The following is a 27143-nucleotide window of genomic DNA, read 5'->3' on the forward strand; positions in this document are numbered from 1 at the left end:
ATACATACTCTCAAACCTTCTGAATTTTATAACATATGACTGTATTACTTATTCATAAAAAATTACTATTTTCTTTTTGAATATGTGACAAGGCAAATCAATGCTTCAGCGCCTTCACCTTTGTTCACATGTGTGGTCTGGCAACAGCTTTCCATTAGTACTCATCCCTTCCTGGGTTGGAAAGATCCCCTGGAGAAGGGAAAGGCTACCCACTCCAGTATTCTGGCCTGGAGAATTCCATGGACTACAGTCCCTGGGGTCACAGAAAGTCGGACACAACTGAGTGACTTTCACTTTCACTTTCCTCCTGGGTACTTACTAATTATTAGCCTTTGCACCTTAGTGATTCCTTTAAACAAACCTCCATACTGGTTCTAAAGATCAGTTTCAGTGGTTACCTGAAAATGCTTCTAAATTATTACTCTTCCAACCCTCACTCACTGCACTATTTCATATGGCCTAGCTCAGTTATGGTAGCTAACTATAAAAGGTGACAATTATCTTCAAGCCAAGTGAAAAATTTTAATTTTAAAAGCACATATGAAAGAACAAGTCAAAAAATAATGATGATGGCCAGTTACCAATTTTTGAGCTTGGTGCTATGCCAAGCAGTTTTACAAGCATTATCTAGTTTGCTCCTCACAGAAACCTTTGATAAGTGAGTTTCATTTATTTTTACTTTCTAACGTGATTAAGTAAATAACTTAAGATTACACAGCTTTCAAGAAAGGAACCTGAATGTGTATTAGGACCAGTCAAGGCTAGAAATGAGGAATCATTTTTCTCTAGCCTAGTGAAATTCATCTCAGTTTTGGTTAACTTTGAACTCTAAAATCCAGTCTGAAACATCTGAATGGTCTCTTTATAGCTGACAACCTGCTGTTTTTACAGTCCTAGTAGTAAGCTGACTCCAGATGTCTACTATAACCAAAATATCTGCACCTTGCATAGCTAGAAGATAAAATACTTTACAAAAGAAGCAGAGGTGCCTTCAAAGAAATAAATTTTTAGTCACTCCAATTCAGAATGTAATACTTGGTCTCCAAATGAAACGGAGCTTACTTTGATCTGGCCAATCAACAATCAGGATTTTCACAAGGAACATGAACACAGTCAGTAAATTTAAGATCCAGCCAGTAAATTTTAAGATTTTATCTTTATCCAAGAGAAAAAAACCTTCTGAATTAACCATTGATATCTTAACCAAATAAAAAACTTCTAGAAAACTATGTGAATCAAGTAAGTGTCAACAAGCAGACTACCCAACAATTTTCAGTTTCTGTAATCAGTTTGAACATGCCAGCTTAACTCTAAATAAATGATTCCCAAATAGAAAGATTTCTGCATCTCATCCACGTTCCTTGCACAAGGAGTTTACAGGTAGAATTCAACTGCTGAAGAGAGAGGTTTTGCATTTAGTTTAAAAGATCTGAAGCATTAAAAGATAACGGAACTTTTCCAACATCAGACTATTTTGTATTAAGGCAAGTACCAATTTTAAATAAACTTAATATGCTTAAAATAAAAAATTTAAAAAAAACATACCAAGCAGCTTTCTGAGCTAAGGAAAACAATGTTTGTAAAATGCTAGCAAATAAATGCAACCAAAGTTCAGTCCTCTGTATTCCAAGGGCATCTCTTAATAAACTTAAAATATTTGTGTTCTAAGGTAACTTGTGCTCACACCAAATTTCTCTAATATAGTCCTGATCTTTCTCTTCTATTCTGCTTCAAGTGATATAGTAAATTTAAGAATTTCTTACCAGTTCCATATCAGACTAGCAAACTCAAACGTCAACAGACTAATACTTGCTTTTTGGTGCCTGATCTTTCTCTTATTAATCCTGTTCACTGGCTTATAGTATACCAATCTCCTAAAGCAGGAAACATTCTATGTTCAACACCTACCAGTAATATTAATCAGTGCCTTCTGAAAATCAGCAGAGGTTATTTCTGACCCTGTTCACTTCTCCCTACCACCTCTTGGCACAAGATCGCAGACACAAAGCCATGGCTGCAAGGCAAAAACATGACGGATTTAAAGTGATTCGTGAGTGATTGCCACTTCTCATTTCACTGGCATTCTGAATGCTGTCAGAACATTAAAAAGGTTAAGAAACTGAAGGAAAGCATCTTCTGTAAGAACATATATATATACCTACCTCCTGAACTAAAGAACACATTCTAGAAATTTTGTTTTTGTTGAAAACAGACATTTGGTAGATTCAATAATTAGTAAGTTGGTCTTTGTATAAACAATAGTTCTGTTGACCATCTTGTGACGTACCTCACTCAACATAATAAAGGTGGCTGATAAAGATCACTACATAGAAAGGTACCATCAGCCAGTAAGCAACCAAAGTAGTTTCTCAAATACTACCAACACCAGAAGTTACTTAGTGTAGCAAATTATACATTCAATATTGACTTGTTAATAACATGAAGCCTCTTACGTTAAACATTCAGAATTGTAGGAAAGATTAAAAAGTATAGAGATTCATCAGAATTTCCCACTAGTCCTCAGTGCTATGAAGTTCTTGAACCCAAAACAATACTATTAATACTTGAATGGCAATATTATCTCTATTCACACAACATTTAATGTAGGTAATAAAACTAAAAGGGTTCTTGGTTTTTTAGACAAAGGTAAACATTTCAAAATATTCAAGCCTTCTGTAAACAGAGGTGCAGCTTGCCGAGTTAAGATTACAGAGTGGAAATGACACTTGAGAAAGAAGTCTCTTCTCGGTCCTCTCTCATGCTGGAAACAACTTTTTTTTTCTTTACAGAATAAAAAAGGGAAAGGAGCTCCTTTTCCGATTTTAAACAGGAACGATACTTGGGTTTTAGCTCTATGTAATTTCTAGGCTCCACCTGGTATCATTCACAAGAGATAAAATTTTAAGCAGAAGGCCATGCTTTCCAATAATGAGCAATCTGGCAAGAACCTAAAAACCTGACAGACTTAAAGGCTGCCTGCCAGAGCGCTCTGCATTGCCATATTCCTGCCCTGCAATCCTGACTTAAAAAACCAACAATTCAAATTCAGTAGTCAGGCAACAAGCTCCAAAGCTTCATAGAGTACATCAGTTTTGTCCACCCAGGAATCAAAGTCAGATTAGAGAAAAATCGAAACATTAGAGAACATGAAGGGAGAAAGTAAAAAGAGGAAGGAAAAGAAAATAGGGAGGAAAAGAGAAAGGATCAAAAAAAAAAACCCAATAACAATAAAACATGATACAGAACAGATGTGCTCCAGGGGAACAGACAAATATTTAAAATTGTCTCTATGAGTCTTCAAGACACAAAGACAGAAAAAGAAATCAGCTATAAAACAAAGATAAGTGTTGTGAACATTGCTGAGCCTTGTGTTTATAACATGCGTTATGGAATCATAGATGCGAACGAGGTTTTTAAGACGTTCAACTAGCATGTAATCAGAACACACCATAGTAAAAAAGCAATAAAAATAAAATTAAGAAAACAAGAGAAAGGGGCTCATGCTGTATAGCCCATGAATCTCATGGCTTTATCATGAAAGTTTATTTTTTTTTTAATCCTAGTACAATCAGCTACCAGTTACATACAGTAAAAAACAAAAACAGCCACAAAGCAATGATGATAGAGATAGTCTGTGACAACTGTACAGTGGAGGAAACACTGTCTGTTGGAGTCCTCCAGCAGATCTCCACCTGGCTTCAGCAGTTACGCTATCCCTCCCTCCCTCCCCAAAGTAGTTAAAAAGAAAAATTAATGTCTTGCTCAAGTAGAGCAAGACTCTAATACCTCTTGGGGACACTGGAGAACCTTAAAAAACTAAAGCAGTAGAAACAAAACAAAAACTGAAACGTGGAAGCAAGGGGACACACAACGAAGCTCCATGAGGTCGTGGCTTCAGATCACCTCAACGCGAACCACCTGCAAAGAAAAGAAAAGGCTGTCACGGCAGGAAGGGACAGACAGAAATTTCAGCAGACCTCAGTCTCTCATCATGCCACTCCTTCCCAAATCTACAGAATTCAAGCTTATCTTAAGTCTTGTATTTTTTATAAGTAAGCCAGGTTGCAGAAAATTGCTTCCTTTTCTAATACCTTGTACTGTAAATGCTGGCAACTGGCACATACTTACTCTTGGAACCACAAAATAATATAAGAAGAGAAGCATTTTTAGCAAAGCATGCTGTCTTCTTTATCTCAAACTCTTCAAAACAACACACAGTAGGCTATTTATATGACCGTGTACCCTTACCTTAGAGGAGTAATGACTCCATTCAAAAACTAAGTTTCATATATATTTGGTTCGATTGAGGGCTTTTTCAGCCAGGTGACCACTTTCATCTGTGATCTTCTCCCAGTCAGTCTGTCCGACCACAAAACCTATGGCCCTTTTCCTATCTGCATCCTTCTTTTCTTCCAGGTCTGCCCATCTCACCTAAAAAGAAAACAGTGTTAGGCTGGGCTTTAGGAAAAAATAAATATGCAAAGAGTCTCTTAGCTTTCTGAATAGTGTAATGGGTAGGATAACTAATCTGAGGCCAGGGGTTTAAAAAATTAGAAGTTAACTGGAGAACTGAAGACAGCCATACATCCTAAGCTACAGAAAGAAAACTTCAGTCAGTCACAGTCCTCGCCACACCAGCTCAACAGCTGAGCCCTGTCCCGCCACCTCCTGTCACCCTGTTTCCGTTCACCAGCCTCATTTTTCAGCTGAAGTAAAATATAAAGCACCAACTTCTGCCTAGTCTCCCTGCCTTCATTCTCACTTCCTCTGGTCCACTCTGCCACAGCTTTAAATCCTTGCCCAACCTAGAGAATAAAATCCAAGCGCACAGGCCCCTCTGGATCTGGCCCTGTCCTCCTGCAGCTCCTCTGGGCAGTACCGATGACACTTTACAGATGTGTGCTCAGTCGCTAGCTGTGTCTGACTCTCTGTAAACCCAGGGACTGTAGCTCACCAGTTACAAAACTACTTTCAGCTCTCAGAGCACACTGGGCCATTCCCATCTCTGTAAACCTACATATACTAGACTCTCTTCCTGAAATGCCTTTGCTCTGACCTGATCCACCTAGCATGAATCTAGTCATCAAACCCGCTTTATCCCTCTTGTCCTTTGCCAATCAAATAATCATTGCTTTCCTGGAGTTACTTCCAGATTTGACATGTCTAGTTTTGAACTTTCACATTATATTGCAATTATCCACTGACAGATCTCCCTTCCCTAACAGACCATAAGCATCCTAGATCAAAGACTGAGTCTCATCTCCACATAATAAAAGTTTTTGAAATTTACTCTTAGAAAACAGGGAGCTGGTATCATTACTTTTACTGATGAGATAAAGAGACCAAGAGATAGACTCAGTTGATATCATTTATGGCAAGATTATCCCTATAAATATATGAATCAGGGATATCTTCTATTGGTATTCTGATATTTTTAAAATATGGATTTGTATGTACTATAGTAATAATTTTAAAAATATAAGCAGATTTAACCTGTAAAACATAAAATACTTATAACTGTGCTTTGCAGTTGCCTAGTACCAAAGTCTGCAGAGATGGTATTTTAAATATGGCTTGTGATTTGTTGTGATTGTGATCTATAACAAGGAGAGGGAACCAAAGCACGTTCATCCACGCTGTACCTAGAAATGTGCAACTGCTCTAAGAGGTAAAATGACCCTCCCTATTACTGTCTATAGGGATGGTAATCAAAGGCCTGACTTCTTTTTTATTTCTTCCCCTGATAATTGCTCTTATCAACCACTGGCTAAAGACAATACACACAGTTAACAGCTGTGGGGGAAAATTGATAATACCGGACTCTTTTTAGGGTAGATTTATTTGTGGGCAGAAAACCTATGGCTCAATTTCCTTCATGGGGCTTAATAAAAAGCCTAATAAATAATGTGGATTTCTGAATACCAAGATCTCTGGGCTTTCTGCTCATTAATGCTGATGTATTTATTCTGACAAATTTATGTACCCTCTCTTCAGTTATCCTTGGGATCAAGAGTACACATTTTAGCAAAAGATGACTATGGTTAAGGGGGATGAAGAATGTATGGATGGACAGACAGATGAATTGTGGCCATTGAACAAAGAAACAGACTGAAAAGAGTCCACAGGACATCCTTAGCACAGAATTTAAATACACTAATCAATCTTGCCCTGCGTAAACTAAGTTGTTTTAAATGTGAAGTTTAAATTCTAAGTCTTTAAAACTCAGATAAAATAAAGAATATGGAATTAGAAAGAAAAGTAGTTATATTTTAAAAAAGCAATATGTTTCAGCACAAATGCCCAAAACTTTAAAGCTGAAATGAAAATATTATGAGGCCGCAATTGCACAGACCCGACACACAGACATACAATTCTGTAAAAGGAATGAATGATTACAAAAAAAAAAAAAGTAAGCAGCAGAATAATGACTTGCAACTAAGAATGGCTTGGTAAATGTCAAGTGTCCCTCCTAACCTTCCTAGAGAGGTACTTTTATTGAGATTTACAATCTCAGTTTTTTGCCATTTACCTTAGCTGTTAAGGGGGAAAAAAAAAAGAGGGTATAGTAAAGAACACTCTTAACCAATACTCAGAAGTTTACATGTGTACATTTTATCCACTGTCACCAAAAATATCTCTAAAACATTTCAGTTCTCAAACAAAACTTGGGAAATGTTCACTTTTCTACACTTATCAAAGAAACACAAATTAAAGTCATTTTATACAAAGCTAAGCAAGTGGAAAAATTTTTTTAAATTATATTTTAAATCCTAGCCATTTTGGTAAAACTCTAGTACGATCAATTCTACAGAACTACCTTTGTGTTTCAGTGTAAATCCCAGGAATCTACCCAATATTTATAAAAAGCTGTATTATAGAAATCAAGCGACTCCGGGAAAGGAATGAGTAATGAGTCCTGCATTCCATGCTACCTGCAGGATTTCCTTGTGCTCAGAAGTTGATTTTGGAAAATGGTTTGAATGTTAAAAACAATCTGAAATGAGGAAGGAAGGCAGGGAGGGGAGTGAAAAGGGGAGCCACTTAATGAACTAGGATGTATACAGCTCACGCTTTTGTCCACTCAGCTTACAGAGTAAATTATATGGGATTACACACTCCCTATTGAAGAGAGTAATAGTTACCTAACTAAAAATGAACTAGAGAAAAACATTTCTCACTTGAGATTATTCACTGTTACACCAAATTATTAATCCCAAGAAAGAGCTATTTCTGCTTCTGTTGCCCCAACCTTAAAACTGGAATAAGGGGTATCAGGACACGTAGTCCCTGGGTGGAGCTGGACCACCCAGATACAGAAGGCCACTAATCAGGCCTCAAGACACACAAACAAGGGCAGGCCCAGGGACTGTCTGCACTGTTTGAAACCTGGAGTCCCCTGTAATGGTTTCCACTGTAATGAAGTGGCATTTTTCATTCTCTTACAATAAACATCCTTTTACTATTAAAGTACTGAGGGGATTCATAAAAAAAGAAATGATGTGTAAAGATAAAGAAATGATAAACAACTTCATTCTTACTTGGTGAAATGAAAAATGAAATACCATTTTTTACCTATCAGATTGTCAAAAGTTAAAAAGTTCAGTAACAGCACTGCTGGTGCAAGTGCGGAAAACACAGGCATTTACTTACATGTGGGTGTATAAATAGGTACAACCTTTTTGGGACACAATCTCATAAGAGCTGTCAGAATGATACATCATATTCTATGAGTTTGCAGCTTTAAGGCTAAAAATACACCCTAGAGATACACTGTCAAAAGGTTGCCAAGACAAACGTATGCAACTTACACTACAGTATTACATTAGCAATAAAACGAAAACAGCATAAGCATCCACTGATAAGGAAATGGATAAATAACTGATTATTCAACCAATGATGGTACACTAGGCAGCCATCTAAAAAGAAGGGTAGGGAATTCCCTGGCAGTCCAGCAGTTAGGACTCAGCGCTTTCACTGCCAAGGGCCCAGGTTTCAATCCCTGGTCAGGAAACTGCTGTGCGGTGCAGCCAAAAATAAAATAAAAAGAATGGTAGGTCTGTATATACTTAAAAGAAAGATCAAGACAGACTGGCTGGAAAAGCTTTATGTGGATCATGTACAATATTATAACTCTTACTTTATTGTGTTTTAAAGGATGTATACAAATACACATTTATTGAATTTCCCATCTGTGTGGAAGACCTATTCAACATCATGGCTTCATTATTTTGCTCCCTATCATAGCTAAGCTTCTTCAGAAACTTATCTACATTTGCTGTTCTGCACTTCCTCATTTCCTGTTCTTCAAATCTGCTCGATATTGGCTTCTCTCCTCAACTCTCTTAAGAAAGCTTGACTTTTTTTTTGATCACACATCAACAATCACCATGCTGCCAAATTCAATGATGAGTTCTCTCTTCTCAGTTTACTTGTCTTCTCTGTATCATTTAACAATGGACTATTCTTTCCTTCTTAAAACAGTTACCTCTATCTGTACTTCTAAATTTTGCAGTCCTGAGTCCTATTACCACTTCTAACTTCACTGGTACCTCACTGAACTGCGTTTTCACTCTCAAACTTAAGTCTCCCCTACTTTACGCTAACTCAGTAAATGGCATCGCATACCCGGAATACTTATGGCCAGAATCCTGAAAAGTCACCTTTGATCCCATCCATCCTGGACCCTCTACATCTGATCCTTTAAGAAGTCCCACAGATTCTCTTCAATACTTCACACCTGACTCTCTTGCTCCATGACAAAATGGCACAAGCAGCCATTCCAAACTCCCTTAAGGCTGATAATGTGCTAACCATGTGAGGCTCTGTCCTCCATTATTTAAATTATTTGTACATTTTGATCGGATAATTTGTAAGGTCTCTTTTATAAATGTGTAATACGGTGCAGTATAAACCAAACCACTCTAAAAAATAGCATCCGTATTTATCTGACTTTAACTTTCTAAAACCAGATGTCTAAACAGGCCTTTAACTGTTGGGGATCACTCATGGTCTCTCACCCTCTTCTTCCCAGGCTCAGAAGCACGAGTGTCGTAATCATCAGGGAGCTGAAGGTAGTCCTCCATTCTGCTGGCAATAGCCTCCCAGTCACGCTTCCTTTTTGTGCCGGTTCTCAAGCCATCCAGCTTGTCTGAGGGACAAACACAGAGCCGCAGCATTAAGGGGGAGTGTGAGTTTGCACACGACACACACACAAGGGAGAGAAGGCTGGAGCACCGTCGCAGGGCATGGCCACATTCCTGAGAGCAGCACCGCTTGCAGATCCGAGCTCTCCTCTCGGCTGAGATACTATCAAGTTCTGTGCAATTTCCACTCTTTATCTGGTGTTCATACCGGCAGTCTTTACATTACTATGCTGGTTTAAGTAACAAATATGGGCAGAGCAAGAGAAGACACTTGTTTCCTGGCCTCCTTATCCTCCCCACCCACCTAAAATCACACTTCAGCTCTCATGTTCTGACAAAAAGCAACGTTGAGTTTTTCCAAAAGCAATTTCTTCCATTCTTTTTTGTTCTTGTTTCTTCAACACAACATTAACACCACCCATTCGATCTGCAATCATGTGTGTTATCATGTTATATGAAAAACAGGTAGTACAAGAACTTAATGAGACAAGCTAATGTTTGGGAAAGTTTTAGATGAACAGTTTCTTGGGATTTTGAACACTGTGACAGGATTTGCCGTAAGTTAATGTTTACGAGTAAGTCAATCATACAAATCACCACTTTCTTTGGTTATACTTTAAAGTGCTGCTGACTATTCTGAGGTTGAGGGCTAGTCAGCCAAAGTGGCTGGATCTGAATTTTCTTTCTGAATTCTCAATCTGAGAGGTTTTCCAAAGGTCCCAAACTTAAATCAATTAAATTAACAGGGATTGCTGATTCAGAAATTATGAGATATGAGTTTAGGTGTCTTCAAGAACACATGATGGAAATGTGTATGGTCTTTTTCATTGGTTGTTAGTTGTGATCTTGAATTCTACACGTGAAATATTGAGTTTTATATATATATATACACACACACATATATATGTACATATATATAAATAGAAACTACACTGAAGCACTAAACTTTTGGATCATCTACAGTTATAAAAATACACTATTATTAAGTAGGTCAATAAAGGAAAAGCTACACACTTCAGAAACATACAATAACCACACTCCATTTAACTCCATAATGGTGAAGGGTGTATATAATAGAAATCTTTTAGGCATCAAGGCAGACAGAACCTTAAATAAAAGTACAATGGAAGCAGAAGGCAAGGTGAGTTTATGCTTCAAATGTAAAAGTTACACACACAACTAACTGTGCATACCATACAGATCTCAAAAACCAGTAAGATTTTGCATACTTGTCAAAGCTTTTATTTCCTAAGCCCCACCCCCGTAAAAGCAATATTATTGAAAAATCAGCAAGGCAAACTACAACACTTTACAAAACTCAAGAAATTTTTATCATATCACTTTGGCAAATTTTTAACATGGATGAGTGCAACAGAAACAGTCTTCTAACCTCCTCTGTAAATCACATGCTGTACCAAGGGACTCTAACCTACATGTATAGGACAAGCCATATTACACAAGATCTTACAGGTGACACCTTGATTGCACAGGGACATAGAATATGGTATTAGAAAAACCAACGAAGCCCCACAAACAGTAAAACTGTTCTCAGTTGGATAGTGTAAAGTATCAGCCGCTCCAACACTTACTGAACAAACATCAAAGGGTTTCCAAACTTAATAAGAGCAACTTCGACATTAACATACTTCAAAGGAAAATTTCATATGTCAATTCCAAGAACAGAACATGGTCAGGCAGCAATTACAGAAGGACAATGTGAAAACTACAAGAACTCTTCCGCATACACTGGGTGTATGACAGGAGTTACACACCAGGAGTTCCCCATTTGCAACATGGAAGTTCGGAAGAGTATGTATTTCTAGTCTGAACACCCTTGTTTGTAATGTTTAATTTGAAATTTTATTGTGCACAACAAGTTTAAAGTTTCCTTCTTGGAGCTGAAGAAAGGTTCATACCTCCTCCACATGGCATCCTGGAAACTCAAACACACAGATGTATGGCATAAGGTGAAGGAAGAGGAATCTGGGGCATTTGTTAGTTACAGAAGACGACTGGTATCCAATACACTCATACTAATGATTTTCAGAGGTTTGAATTTCAAAAGATGAAGTTTTAAGATGAAGATGAAAGTTTAAATATCCAACTCGGCAGGTCACAGAATTTTACCGTATCTTCAAAACAGTATATTATATATAGCACAACAGAAAAAGAATTTTAGATACATCTATATGTTTTCTAAACATAAATGATATTTCTGAAAATTTGCTCATGGTGAACACACAAGGGTTACATGCCTATACAATAATAATTACATTCCAACTGGGAAGAGATGAAACTGCCTGACATGTAGAAGGCCAGTCCACAGTAACTCAGTAACAGAGACAAATGACAGTGAGATGAGGAAAGCAAAAGTAAGCTACATGAAGAAACCCAAATTAGGATGACAACAGTCTCAAGTATGCTTTTGGTTTTCAGTTTGAGAAACCAAAATCATGTCAGTGGAATTTAAGCAGCTTGAATGCTGAATCCTAGCATTTGATGTGGCATATAACATCCACCCTTGCCTTAGGGTGCTTGTGTCCTAGCTGGAAAAGAAAGTGCTACTGAGAGTGGGTCACAGTCAGTCTTCAACAACTCCATGAGAGCCAAGCCAGATGCAACTCAGGCTAGTTCTGATTTTTCCTAAAATCACACCACTTGTGCTTTAACACACACACACACATACACACACACACACAGAGGCTGAACTGAATACTATACTTAATGAACACAGATCAAGACTCAACAATAAGATTTAACAGCTGCTTGAAAGATTACAAGTAAGTGAATATTTTCTCATTGGCCAATTCATTTCTTCTTTTTTTTTTGACCAATTCATTTCTCCGTTATAGATTCAGCTTGTCTAGCTCAATACATGATACTACGAAAGCTCAACATGTGTCCACCCAGCATAATCATGTTACCAAGAGATATTTAAGAAATGTTGGTAAAGTACTCAGAAAAATAAAGTTGTACCTGGTAGTCAAATCTATTGAATTTGTTACGGTAAGGAAGGTGACATAAAAGAACAGAGCCTCATGCTTTAGGCTCTTCTTCTCAATTGGCTCCATGGACCAATATCAAAGAAGTACTTTCAGGAAGGCTCACACTCCTTCCTAGACAGATGATTTAGCTCTCAAGATAACAAAGTGGTGCAAGAGGCGAGTCATTATATGGAACATCACTGTCACAAACAAAAACCCAGCTGCAAACATTTAAGAACTTATTTCCTAGATTCATTACTAGATCTTCAGTGCCTTTAACTGAAATGGTTTATTTAACAACTCTATTTCTGGAATTGTCTTTAAAATGGTCTGTATCTGTGGGACTTCTCTGGCAGTCCAATGATTGAGACTTGGCCTCCCAATACAGGCAGTGCAGATCTGATCCCTGGTCAGGGGGCTAAGATCCCACATGCCTCACAGCCAAAAAAAAAAAACCTAAAATGGAGTAATTTGTATTAAATGTATTTTCTGAGAAGCAAATAGCAGACAGGCCAGAATTTTTTCTGGAAAGTGATATCAAGATTAATGTCGTATTATCTTGGATAATCATCATAACTTTTCTCTTTATATATTTTCCTTTCTCTTTAGATATTAGAAAGGAAAATAAGAGTGTGGACCAGCTCAAGTTAAAAAAAGCATTATCCTAGATAATATATTACAAAGGCCTCTTAAAGATTATATGCTTAGCTAAAACATTGTATAATTCCCGTATCTCTTTAATTACCATTTCTCTTTGCCCCAAAAGATAATCACTACTTAGAGAAGCAGGAAAGAGGAAAATGATCTTATAGTCTTATAGGTTATTTTATAAGTACAGAACTTCATATTTAAACTAATGTTAAAACAAACATATCTAAAGCATTATTATTTAAAACTAATTTGTGATTATTATTTTCCTACATATTTAATTGCACTTAAGTACTTTCAAGCGCTTTAAAAGTTCAAGGAAGGAGATAGTTGGTTATTATTAAAATGGATTTCCCACAGAGGAAGGATGAATGGAAGAATATGTCAATAACCACATAAAATTTTCACATGCCGTACACGAGAAAAAAAACTAGACTTTGCAACAAAGCATCTATCCCAACCATATGGTAATACTACTGTTTACAGAATTATCTTTTAACATTAGATCTGGTCAACATCAATGGCTCACATGATCAAATGGGCAAAATAAAAGGCACAGTCTATGCAACTGTGTATAAAATGCATCCCTCTGATGTCAGAAACACAGACAGTATATCCCAAACAGTGAAGCAGCTAAATTATTCAAACTGTTCTATAAATTTAAGGTACGTTTCTATGGTTACTTCGGCTCTGGGGGTTACAGCATAATTACAGAAGAAAAATGCAGAGACCAACAGTCATACCTCATACAGTAGCATGGTCCATCTTTTATCACCAGCTTAAATTATTTACTAATACATCTTAATCAACATATTAAATGGTTCTCTTTAGGTGAGATTAAAAAAAAAGTTCTGTAATATTACCATGAAATACTGGTGGAAAATCCACTGGATATATGTGATTTTCTATTTGACAAAGAACCCCACATTAAGCAACTCCAATTTTTTATTTAAACAATAATTTTCACCAGTTTACCTTGCAACCTTCACTAAAGACCAGCTGGAGGAAAATTTAAATGGAATCTTACAAACCAGGCTCCTCAAAAACCTAAATTACATATCTACCTCCCCCACTTATAAACTTTTATTATACAAAGAAAATAACTGCTTTTAATTAATTTTTAAACTTCAATTATTTATTATTTTTACTACCACTATTATTCAAAATATTCATAATCAAGTTCAATTTTGAACTTCAGTTAAATATTCTTTTATAAATGTAGAAATCTCATCTACACCAACATTTCTGATTAATATAAATGAATGAATTTTAGGAGTGACAATATTTTATTACTAAATTTATCACATATTTGCATTTACTCTGTCACAAGATATAAATGAAAGTCAGCAAAACAGACTGAGGATGTAGTAAGGTAGGCCTAAAATCTTTGTTTAAGCAGAGATTCGGGGGAATTTGTTCTTCTTACAGCAGAAAGATCTATGACCATTACCATCAGGTATCACATATAAAAACAGGAAAAAGGAAATACCCACCTAGCTTTGCCTCAGATGTGTCCATCTCCCATTTGCTTTTCGGAATGTAACCCTAAATCGTACACAGAGAGAAGCTCGAAGGGTTAGAAAGAGACACATACATGCATATCACTTTTGAATTGGAAAAGCATTACAACTGGGAATGGATTCAGTTTCCACTCACTATTCATAAATATATCCTTAGGGAAAACAGTCTCATTATCTCTGAAGAAACTGAATTACCAAATTCACGAACTTCACTACCCAGATTTTAGGACAGGCACTTTAGAATAGTATCATGAAGGCGCTTTGAGGCAACTACAGTTCAGGACACACAACTGTAGTCTGGAAAACAGCTGTATAGCAAACACAGTAAGAATGCATGGTGGTTACTGTGCTAAGTAACATTGTTCAGAGGAGCAGAAAACTTACAATACTAGCCAGGTTATTTCTAAACACAACTGCTATTATCAAGTGACAGTAGCCATGAGGTCCAAGGAGTATTCTTCAAGACAGTTACTTTGTATTCCAGTGTAATTTTAGATACTCAGAAGAAAGGAGGAAACTGGGTATCACTGAACACAATTATTAAGTTCAATCTCATTTTAAAATGATTCAATCCATTTACCAGTTAGATCTTAAAAAGACTAATTTTACTGAATCTATTTCAGAGTATTACTTTTTCATCAACTGGAAGCTAGATTATTATTTCTGATGTTTTTTAAAAATTACACTTTTTCTATTATATGAAAAACCAGAAATCTCCATAAGCAATTTGTGTCTTATTTAGTAAAATAACTGAGTGGTTTATTTCAAAGTCCTACAAAGATTTGCAAATTTCCCAATGTACCTATTTAACTATGCAGTAAAGCCTTTCAGTTTATTCGCCTAGCACATGTATGCCTTTTCCATATAATTCACTGATTTATAATTAATTTCCATATAATTCACTGAAGTAAAACAGGTTTCACTTCATTTGGACTCTGGTCTTCTCTATTAGATCTTTACATACAGAACTTTAATATTAGGACTCACTATATAGGACAGATTCATCAAAGGTGTCAGCATCTTCTTTTAAGAATTAATGTATCTTTCTACTACTGGGAATGCTGAGGTTCATAGAACAGACTGACACACAGGTAAAGCTGGAAAGTATGGTGAACAGTTCATGACAATAGCTTCTGTGTAAGAGTTTACTAGAGCATTATCAATCTTCCAGGAAATCAACAGGTTTTATACATTTGTAGTCTTTAAGCCAGACTAATAATTCAACTTCAACTAATTAGGTAGTATTTCAGATTATAAATTATATTATCTTTTCCAAATACATTTTCAAGAACAAACCAAGACAAAGGTTGAAGTGATGGTGCTAAAAGTTTGGTACTGATGGAATCTGTACTGTTATATCTCAAAAATCATCTGAAAACCTTAAGTGTCACTAGAATAATATATTTTAAAATTCTGAGTCATAGCTACAAGGTTCACTGAGGCATTAAAGAAGACAAAGTATCATACCAATGATTCCCCCCAAAGGAGTCTCTTGACCAAGAAAAGTATGGATTTCACACAGCTGTAGTAGTCAGTACAGAGTAGAAAACAAAGTTGAGTGAAAATTCCATTAAAATGGTCTGAATGACAAGATACTTGCTCTTAACCCTTTTATTAAAATTTTCCAAGAATCTTTTACTCCTGGAATAGAACCCAAGAATAGGAGATCTGGATTCTGCATTTTGAAAAAAGGTTAAGAGAAGTTTTATAACATAAAGGTTAAGCAAAATGAGTACGTTAAGCTCTCCCTGCTGGAACTACCCTTTTCTTCCTTAAAACTTAAAATCATTTTCTCACTCTATGAAACATTAGGTTACTTGGAAATAAAAGAGATAATTCAGCAGGGTAGAGTTCTAAAGTTTCAATGCCATGTTTCTGGTGAAAAAATACTGTATTACAGTGTGTTTCACTTTAAAAAATAATAGTACATTCAATTAAAAGTTCCAAGTTTTGACCTATACCTAAGCAAGTCAGATGTTATGAACCATATCCTGAACTGAAATCTCTACAAAGGAAGACAGAGTTTCAGAGAGCTGACATAGATTTCTCATATGATGACTTTCTAGTATGCACGCTGCAAGTAACTAAATTTGTCATTAGCCATATTCCAGGACAGCGTGGACCTTTAAGTGAATTTTCTACCTACACCTTAGGTCATGTATGTTAAAATACAATCTAATTAAATAAAAAGACTTTGTTTAAAGGAAAAAAAAAAACATACTGAGACTCAAATGCCATTAACTTTAAAGCTTATTTTTTAATCCACATACGAAATCTAGGAATGTAGAGGTTGACACCATCTCTATGCAAACACACAGTTTCTATCCAGAGTCCTCTATAACACACATGGGGGTTAATGAAACCACTTCTTAGCATGTATTCTCTAGGGGGAAGAATCAGGGTTCTCACTTTGTACATTTTCAGAAGAATATGAAAAGCAACTTTAGCAAGGGCTGAAGTATTAAATAAAACAAATAATATTTTGAATTAAAAAAGCAACACTATTTCAAGGCATTGCTAATCTCTGTATCGCATTAGCAAACACTGAAAATAACATAAGTCTGGAAGTCGCATACTCTTGAATGACAGGGTAAGGCAGACATCACAACAGAGGTGTGATCAAAAGCATTTACAGTAGGTACACGGGAATTCTGAATTCACACTTACGTAAGCCTTTAATTGGCCTAAGCAAAATGCATTGCCTACACAGTCAAATCATTTTCCCCATCACTTAATAGGATAAAATGCGGAAGAACAAATCCAGGAGTCAGTGGCAACCCTCTGCCTCCTCATTCAATAAGTTCTTCTGCCTCAGTTTATAGAAACTCAGTTATGAGCTCTTATGGCAAAGAAGAGACAATTATGCATAAGTTGGATAGGCTGTACCATGTATTTGCTGGAATGTAAAAATGCTCTTTCATATGTAATTGATTTTCTTAAAAAGTATATTCCCCTAGAGCCACCCACAAATAGTTGAGTGAATACAAGGGTACGTATCTTGGCATTCTTAAAATTTTCTTGTTAACAACACAGTAGAGGGTTCTTTTCCTTTGGTCGGGGTAAAAATAAAAAGTATCCAAAAGTCTCCGTGAAGATGATTCTGGAAACTTTTACCATTAAGGTGCATATCAACAATAGTAATCTGACCACAGAGATGAATTTAAACCCTTAAGAATTTTAATAAAGAGACACTTTGTTCAAAGTGGTTGTTCTGTCTCCTACCAGTTCGCTTTCCTCTTCCTCTGCATCTTTCTTTTCATCCTTCTGTTCTTCAATATTTGCATCAAAATCTTCCATCTCCACCTACACCACCACAATAATCACACATAAAATAGACTGAGTTAACATTCAGGAAAATGTTGAGTCCTTCACTGAGATCTGATATGAGCACAGCTGCCCAGAGGAAGATGCATAGACTCACAGTTACATACTAAGACATTTCTAATACCCTAAACTTTGAAACAGAACTGACAGACAACATGATATTCCTGCCTTTCATTTTCCTGGGATATCTATCTATCTTCATAATTCCCTGTGAAGTTGAATATAATGATCTAAGTTGATGCTTATCTGTTTTGAATGACTATAGATTACTAGGATTTCTTTTGAAAACCTTTAGCAAGTATTTTTTCAATCACATGAAACATGTATAATTCAAATCTCAAAATTTAAGAAAGGGTATAGTAAAAAGTCATGATGAGAGCTTGGCCCAGAATAGTAGCAATGCAAATAGAGAGTAGATAGACTACAGAAGTATTTATAAGATAAAACTGACAAAAGTTTATAGTCTGTACAGACATGGTGGAGGGATAGAGTCAAACAGCGGTATAAAGGGAGTCAAAAATAATGGAGAGTAAAAATGTCAGGGTTTCAGCAACTAAGTGATTGATGGGTCTAGCTACTAAAAAAGAGATTATTAGAAAAGGAACAGGTTTAGATGAATTACACATTGAATAGATTGAGTTTGACGTATTTTAAGGTAATAGTAATACATATCTTTTGGTACAAAATTTGGAAAGTAATAGTAGAATTGTAAAAATCACCCACAACCTCTCTGCTCAGATAAAATTACTGTTAAGATACTGATAAAATTCATTCCAAGCTTTACAATTTAATATTAAGGGCATATAAGTGGCAATTCAAGGTACCAGAAAGACTATCTATACAGAATGTGCAGACTGAAAGAGGAGCCTAGGATACAGCTCTAAAGAATTTCAACATTTAAGGACTGGATAGCAAGAGAAGCCAGGAAAGGAGATTGAAAAGGAGACTTGCATCATGACCTGAGACGCAAGAAGAAAATCAGGAGAGGGCAAACTCATACAAGTGGAGAAAAAATGTTTTGAAGAAGGTGGACATAGTCACATGTGGCTGCAAAATTACACAACAGGAGAAGTGAGAATTGTTCATTGTCACGGAACTCTCGGGTGAGACAGTCTCTAGAGAATGGCTGAGACAGGAGTCAGAAGGAAATGGGTTGACAAGTGGCATGGGAGGCAAAAACACATAAAAATACAGTGGAAACACTGAGTATCGATAACTCTCATTCACAGGAAGAAGTCAAATAAAGCAGAGGTATATAACTGATTAAAAGAGAAAGATCTCTCCTTTTCCATGATAAAGATTTATTTCTACCAAACAAATAATAGTTTTAGATAAGAATTATCAATCTATGAAAATCTGTCAGGGAACAGGATATTACCAGTTTCAAAGTATCTCCCTACAGATCACTTCTTACGAAGAGAAAAATGTAGAAAACTTTGAAGATATCACCAAAACCAAGTGATCAACATTTTAATCAACAATAACAAAATAAGTTGACATCATATGACTCCTGATATGATGCACTAAGAACACGTCACTTATGTAGCATTCCTGCTAACGTTTAACCTAAAGATAATCATGACAAACCCACAATGAGGGGAGCTAACAAAACAGTTAACTGACCAATATGCTTCAAGATTTCTTTGTCTTTCACGACTGTGACATAGCTGAGAAACCATTTTTTAAAGGATTGGATCCTGGATTTTAAGAAACTGCTATACAGCACATTACAGAAACAACTGGCGAAATATGAATATGGTCTGTACATGAAAGAATTCAGGAAATTTATATTACCTAATACAGGATCTTATCAAATGTTAAATTTCTTGAATTTGTTAACTGAGATTTCTACTTCTGTAAGAGAATGCCCTTGCTCTTGGGAGGTATCTTCTGAAATATTTAGGGGATAAGAGTTTATGAGGTCTGCATTTTTACTCTCAAATGGTTTCACAATAATAGGAATAGTACTAACGGTAACAACAAGAAGAAACAGAAGAAATCTAAGAGAAAAATGTGACAAAATATTAACAATCAGTGAATCTCAATGAAAGTCATGCAGGTGTTCTTATACTAACCATGCAGCTTTTCTGTAATTTAAAATTTTTTCAAAGTAAAAACGGAGAAAAAGGTGGCTTCTGCACTGCTTTTGAGCCAAAGGACACTCACCTCTTCAATAGCGGCATCTTGCAACAAAGAACGAATGTCCAGACGCATCATATGACGAGGTGCAGCTTCCCAGTGATCAGCCATCTAATTGAGAGATTCAGGAGCTCAAGTTATCTCTGGAAGCTACTCAAATAAAGACCAAGAGACCATGCTATGCCCTCTATGCTTTCTTTAAAAAAAAAAAATAATAATAATAATCACCTTATTTATTTCTTTAAGCTTTCGTCCATGAATATTCCTCTTGCCACAAGTCTGGTTATCTGCACTCATTTCAGCCAAATATACCTAAGAAGAAATGAATAATGATTAAGCAAACAGAGGCAAGGCTTACTTGATAATACAAAATACTCTGAAGTTCTTTTAAATCTATACCTCAAATCCCTTGGTTTTTGCTGCACTCCAAAACTGGTCAAAATGTCTAACTCTGTCATTGATGGCGTCCAGGATAATGAAAGGGAAAAAACCATCATCCAGAGTCTTTTTGAAAGTTTTGAACATGCTGGTACGGTAGGTTTCCTCCATCTCAGCTTCATATTCATATTCCATTACCTAAGATTCCCCACAAAAGAGATGCACAGTTAGCAAAAGCAGGAATCACCTTAAGTCTCTTCCCTGGTTAGCATTTGGATAAAGACAACTTTCCTCCTTTCTCAGGTGTAGTCTTTTCCTTCACACCTGAGCACTAACGTTTGTGTTCAAAAAAGTCAATAATTTCTCTCTGAACATGCTTTCAATACTATTTATGAATTAGGATGTAATCCGAGAGGAATATACCATACCTTCTTTTTCACTTTCTTTCCAGAATCTGGATCTTTTTCTTCTTTTTCTACTTCAGTGATGAAGTAATCATCCAGGCTTAGAACTCTGGGTGCAGGTCCTCCGAATTCTACCTCCTTATCCTAAAAATCAGATATTCAAGAAAGTTAAAGAGAATTTATGGAATAAATTAATAAATGTGCACAAAGTTTTTTCTTATGGCTAAATACCACGCAATCTTCTTGTGGTTTCAAATCAAGCTGGGGCAAAAGTATCTGTCTAAGCAGATCAAAATGAGACAGCACCTGCCAGATGGGCCAACTAGAGCAGAACAAACAGGAAATACCTGTGTCAACATCACGCTGCTTGTTAAGAAGGCAAGCGGCTAACAAAAGCAAGTGATGCTTTCACTTTTCCATACTCACTCGAATAAGTTTTGCAACATGTGTCTTTCCACTGCCTGGTAATCCTCTCATTATAACAACAATCTGAAACACATTTAAAAAAAAAAAATCACTTAGTTTTTTTTTTTTTTCCCCACAATGAATTGATCTTAGCGTTAACAATGACCTAATATTCTCCAGGAGAGACCATACCATAGGCCATGAAATAAACCTTAATACATTTCAGAGGACAGGAATAATACAAAGCTTACCCCTGACCACAATGGAAAGAAATTTAAAAGTTTGGGAAATGCACAAGCATGTAAAAATGAAACACCATACTCTTAAATAACCAATAGATCAAAGAAGAAATCAAAACAACAATTAAAAAATACTTTGAGATTAACAAAAAGGAAGACACAACATAAGAAAATGGAAGAACAAACTAAATGTAAAGCAAGAAGAAGGAAGGAAATAATATTAGAGCAGAGGTTATTAAAATAGAGAACAGAAAATTAAAGAAAAATCAATGGAACCAAAAGGTAGTTGTCTGAAAAGAGCAACAAAATTGACAAACCTTTAGAGAAACTGAGAAAAAAAGAGATAGGATTCAAATTACTAGAATCAGAAAAAAAGAGAGGACATGAGTGCCAACCTTACAAAAATTTTAAAAGGGTTATAAAGGACTACTATGAACAACTGCATACCAACAAACTAGATAACTCAGACAAAATGGACAAATTCTTAAGAGACACATAAGCTACTGAAATGATCTCAAGAAGAACAGATAACCTGAACAAACCTATGACAAGTGAAGAGACTTAATTAACAGTCAAAATACTGCCAACAAGAAACATCCAGGCCCAGACGGCTTCCTCACTGAATTCCAACAAACATTTAAAGAAAAATATCAACTCTTCACAAACACTTTCAGAAAAAAAAAAGAATAGGAAGGAACAATTCCCAACTTATTTTATGAGGCCAGTATTTCAAACCAGCATATAATCTGATACCAAAACCAGACAAAGACATCACAAGAAAATTAGGTATCTCTTACGAATATGGATATAAAACTTCACAATAAAATACTACCAAATTGAATCCAGCAACATATAAAAAGAATTACACAACATGACCAAGTAGGATTTATCCTAGAGATACCAATTAATATCTAAAATCTGTTAATGTAATAATACATTATATCAATACAATAAAAAGCAAAAAAATCCCAATGCAGAGAAAGCGTTTAACAAAATCCAATATCCTTTCATGATAAGAAGTTTTACCAAATTAGAAATGGAAGGGAACCTCCTCAACCTGATAAAGGACAACAAATGAAAATGCACAGCTAACACAGTACTTAATGGTGAAAGACTGAAAGTTTTCTTTCTAAGTTCAGGAATAAAACAAGAATGCCCACTCTTACCATATCGATTCAACACTGAACAACTAGGCAAGAAAAAGAAAAGAGGCATCCAGACTGAAAAGTAAGAAGTAAAATTATCTCCATCTGCAAGATTATATCATCTCACATACAGGAAAACTTCCAAGGAATCCACTAAAAATCTATTAGAACCAACAAATGAGTTCAGCAATGTTGAGCAATATACAATCAATATACAAAAACCAACTGTATTTCAATACACCTGAGCAAGCCAGGAATGGAATTAAGCCATCCATATCTCTTTTTTTTGGCGGCCCTGCCGTGTGGCTTGCAGGATCTCAGTTCCCCAACCAGGGACTGAACCTGGGCCACAGCAGTCAAAATCACTGAATCCTAACCACAGGGCACTTGAGCCATCTACATGAATAACATTACACATGAATGGATTTAAGCAATCCAATTAAGAAGCAAAAATTATCAGACTGCTAAAAAACATGATCTAAACTGTATGCTATCTATAAGGAACATATCTCAGATTGAAAGACACAAATAGATTTAAATTAAAAGGATGGAAAAAGGTTATCAGCAACCACAGGAAAGCTGCAGTAACTACACCAATAACAGATAAAATTAGACTTTAAAACAGTGACATACATACATGCATGGAGTCAAACCTCTGATAGAAATCCCAGTATCAGTTTATTTAAATGGAATCTAATTATTTTGCAACACAGGATAAATGTAAGCATGTGTGTATATATATATATATATATATATAGATAGATAGATAGATAGATATCTATGTACCTATATATATATATGTATGTATATACGGAGGTCACCAGGAAAGTAAGTCTAAACTAACCAAGTTCTCCTAATTCTTCCTTTTAAGTTCCACATGCCATAAGACCAAATCCTCTTTTCCCTTCTTCAAAGTGCATTAATTGAGTTCTTAATTATTTTTTATAATTTTCAACACTTAAAAAAAATTTTTTAATTAGAGGATAATCAACACTTTCTTTTTGCCAAGCAATTAAGCTCTAATTTCTTAGATTCTAAAGGGTAGGCAGTTTATGAGATTTTACGATGATTTGGAGATGGTAAGAGTCCCTGAATCTGATGTTAATACTATGTCACACATGGCAACAACCTAAGTGTTCACTGATGGATGGATGGATAAAGAAGATACATACACACAACGGAGCACTACTCAGCTATGAAAAATGAAATGATGCCATGGATGGACCTAGAGACTATTACTAAGTGAAGTAAGTCAGAAAGAGAAAGAAATACCATTATTATATGACTTATGTGTGGCATCTAAAATATGACACAAATGAATTTACCTACAGTACAGAAACAGACACACATACATAGAGAACAGACCTGTGGTTGCCCAGGTAGGGAATGGGGGAAGACAGATTGAAGTCTGGGATTAGCAGATGCAAACTATTATATATAGATGAGATAAACAATAAGGTCCTACTGTATAGCACAGAGGACTATGTTCAGTATCCTGTGATTAAACCATAATGGAAAAGAATATGAAAATATGTATCTATACATGTAACTGAATCACTTTGCTGTACAGAAGAAATGAACACAACCTTGCATATCAACTATACTCCAATAAAATAAATTTTGAAAAGTTAAAAAAAAAATACCATGTCACAGAAAAGTATAGAAATTCCGTTCAGGATACGAAAAAGATCTCTCATCACCTTCTGATTTGCAATAAAACTAGTCAATCACATAGGACTCACTCTCTCAGGTCTGCTCTCTCGGCCAGGTGGTTTCAAAATATCATCCACATTCTTAGATTCGGGTTTCTTCTCAACCCGTGGAGCTGGAGGTGGCTGGTGGCTTATTGAAGGAGCTGGCAGGGGCATTCGCTCCTCTGGGTAACTTCTTCGTTCTCCTAGGATGCCAGCAGTTGAACAAGAAAACTATTTATAAAATTTTAATGCTCTCCACTCCTCCTAATATATATATGTGTGTATATATATATATATATATATGTTAATATATATGAGAACGAGTCACCAGCTTAGGAAAACTTATTCATATAAATAGGTATGAATTTCTAGTTTAAGTCTAATTTATAACAGTGAAAAACTAAAAGCAATCTAAGTGTTCAAAAATAAGAGTCTTACATCTTATTCACTTGATGAACTATCATAGAGCCATTAATATAATAGATTTACATACAGAAAAATGTATATAGTATCAATGAGAATAAGCACAATAAAGAAACTGTATGCAGACTTTGTTTACAACTTCATTAATATGTATGTGAACAGAGAATGAGAGGAAATATACAAAATTACAACGGCTGTGGTATGGTAGGTAGGTGGTGGGATTATAAGTGATTTTGTTTCTGTCTTCCAAAATTTCTTTAATAATGTAAAAAAAGCAATTTACATTTTATTTCATCAATTACATGACTCCTTTTGGTGATACTGTTGCCATCTCTGAGAAACCTGTGAGTGTATTTCACTCTGAAAGTTTAAACCCACAGCTACAATCAAAAGCATCTCCTGTAGTTTTCAATTCTCAGCATCTTTATTGTTAGTAAGGCACTAATTTACCTCCAAACATGGATGGTCCTTCATAGGCTGGTCGGTCAGACTTGCGATCATAGGAAGGCCTATCAAACCCTCCTCTTCTGGATGAGGAATGGTCTTTTTTGTCTCGATATGACTGTGTCCTAGAAAGTTTAACAGGAAGTGCTTTGGTAAATAAAAAACATATGGCAGTCTCTTATAATGCAACACCACTATATACCCAATTTTCTCTGTGGGTAGTTACCATTCATAGTCAATATTTATATTTTTATTTTGCTTTTCCATTTACATCTGCCTTGCACACACACATCCACAGAGCTCACAACAGCAAAAATTAACTGTTTGCCTATTAACTAAGGAAAGACTACAACTTTGTTGACAATACTCTTTCCTTTCTCCATCTCCCATTTAACTCTCTGAAATTCAAGCTTGCAAAACTCAAGAATCAAGTCTCCTGAAAATTGGTACTCTTCCCTCTCCAAATTATACACACACATGCCTGAGAAAAATACATCATTTACTAAATTTCCCTTAACTACACTTACTTTTGCTGAACTTAAGTATATAGTAATTTGCACACCCAGCAAAGATATTTTGGCATACCTATCATCTCTAGGTCGGCGTTCTCTGTCAAATCGATCCCGGTCATAGTCAATAACACCACGATCCCGGTCTCGATCTCTATGTGTCTCCCGATCCCTTTTGAAATCTCGATGATCTGCCATGACATTGCTTTGACGATCAAAATAAGGCTCACGATCTCTGTCTCTATCATAACGATCTCGTTGGCCTGCATGCTCTGGAAAAACAATTAAAGTTAAGAACTACATGCCTTTTTTCTGAAATAAAAGCAGAAAAGTACAAATCTAAATTTAGAACTAATATAAATTGCTGCCCTAAATTCAACTTATGAATCCTTTAGCTATACTAAAGGGAGGCCCAGATAATCTTACCAAAAGGAAAATCATATGATAAATAGGTTCAAAAAGGTTGAAAAATACTGATCTCCCTGGGACCTCTACCTGTTTCAAAAGTTGATCTTTCAGGTAGTGGATCTGGACGCAGAGTTATTCTTTCTCCATAGGGTATCTGTTCAACTTTATTAGTGGATATGTCTGGTAAACAAAAACAAGGATAAAAACACCCTAAGAGTGAAGCTTAAGGAAGCCAAAGTTGAAGCTAACAATTCCTCTAGAATCCCAAATACAAGTTTGCCATTTTTACTTACCTCGGCCATGGCCATAATCAACAGTCTGCTGCACTGGTGGTGGTTTGGACATGGGTGGCATACCCATAGGCATTGGGCCAGGAGGAGGGATGGAAGGGTGAACAGGTGGGGGTGGTAACACTGGAGCAGATGGCATTGCTGCAGGTTCAGACTTAAATTCTGAATTCAGTCCCTGCTCATCATTTGTATCCCAGAGGCCATAGAAAGAATCTTCATCCCAGCGTTCCTGTTCCACAGCTGAAGTCTGTGGCTTTATCACTGGAGGAGGAGGTGGTGGAGGAGGAGGAGGGGGTGGTGGTGGCGGTATTGGGATAGGCGGCCTGGTCACAGGAACAGATGATCTTGCTGGTGGAGCAGGTGGTCTTACAATTGAACCTGGTGGCTTACCCATAGGAGGCGGTGGTCTGTAGGACCCTGGAGGCTGGAGAACAGGGTAAATGGCTCAATGAAGGAGCATACCACCATACGTTCACATATCAGTAGATATCTGGCTCTCACTCCATTGAACTTATCCAAACTTCAAAACTTTCTGTACTTTAAAATACACCATCAGGGAGACACTATATGCAAATCGCATATCTGATAAAGGAGAATATTTTTATTGAGAATATAAAAATCTTTTATAAGACAATCAAAAAATATGACCATAAGATTTGCATATATTTTTCCAAAGAAGATGTATGAATGGCCAATACGCCCATGAAAATATGCTTAATTTAACATCATCAGTCATTAGAGAAATGCAAATTAAAACCACAATGAAGTACTATTTCATACCCAACAGAATGGCTACAATTGATAAAACAGGCAATAACAAATGATGGCAAGGATATAAAGAAACATGAAGACACTCAGGACTTCCAGTAAGAATGTAAAATGGCGCAGCCACTTTGGAAAATGTAGATTAGCTCTCACCTGGGACCTGGGGTAGGAACGAGGATTAACTGCAAACTAGCACAAGGGATCTTACTGGGGTGATGAAAATGTTACACAACTGGGTTATGGTGATGGCTGCACAACTCAGTAAATTTACTAAGTATCAC

General features: G+C 36.1%; 1 protein-coding gene across 3 annotated transcripts in view; it reads right to left on the reverse strand.

Moving 5' to 3' along the window:
- Window positions 1-3501: 3501 nt before the first annotated feature.
- Window positions 3502-27143, reverse strand: part of YLPM1 (YLP motif containing 1) — a 62415-nt gene continuing 38773 nt past the window's right edge. For 2 of the 3 annotated variants that reach the window (XM_061156619.1, XM_061156618.1), the window contains 15 exons: window positions 26101-26521; window positions 25895-25987; window positions 25476-25671; window positions 24897-25015; window positions 24072-24226; window positions 20967-21029; window positions 20565-20684; window positions 20158-20334; window positions 19987-20070; window positions 19786-19869; window positions 17518-17598; window positions 14269-14320; window positions 9018-9148; window positions 4249-4431; window positions 3502-3918 (listed from right to left, as the gene is read on the reverse strand). In XM_061156619.1, coding sequence (XP_061012602.1) covers window positions 4285-4431; window positions 9018-9148; window positions 14269-14320; window positions 17518-17598; window positions 19786-19869; window positions 19987-20070; window positions 20158-20334; window positions 20565-20684; window positions 20967-21029; window positions 24072-24226; window positions 24897-25015; window positions 25476-25671; window positions 25895-25987; window positions 26101-26521 — 1923 coding nt within the window. In that variant the 3' untranslated portion in view covers window positions 3502-3918; window positions 4249-4284. Of the gene's footprint in view, window positions 3919-4248; window positions 4432-9017; window positions 9149-14268; window positions 14321-17517; window positions 17599-19785; window positions 19870-19986; window positions 20071-20157; window positions 20335-20564; window positions 20685-20966; window positions 21030-24071; window positions 24227-24896; window positions 25016-25475; window positions 25672-25894; window positions 25988-26100; window positions 26522-27143 lie in introns of those variants that run through there. The other variant, XR_009695056.1, reaches the window with a different exon arrangement.

The sequence above is a fragment of the Dama dama genome, chromosome 12 (assembly GCF_033118175.1).
Source record: "Dama dama isolate Ldn47 chromosome 12, ASM3311817v1, whole genome shotgun sequence".
Classification (NCBI taxonomy): Eukaryota; Metazoa; Chordata; class Mammalia; order Artiodactyla; family Cervidae; genus Dama; species Dama dama.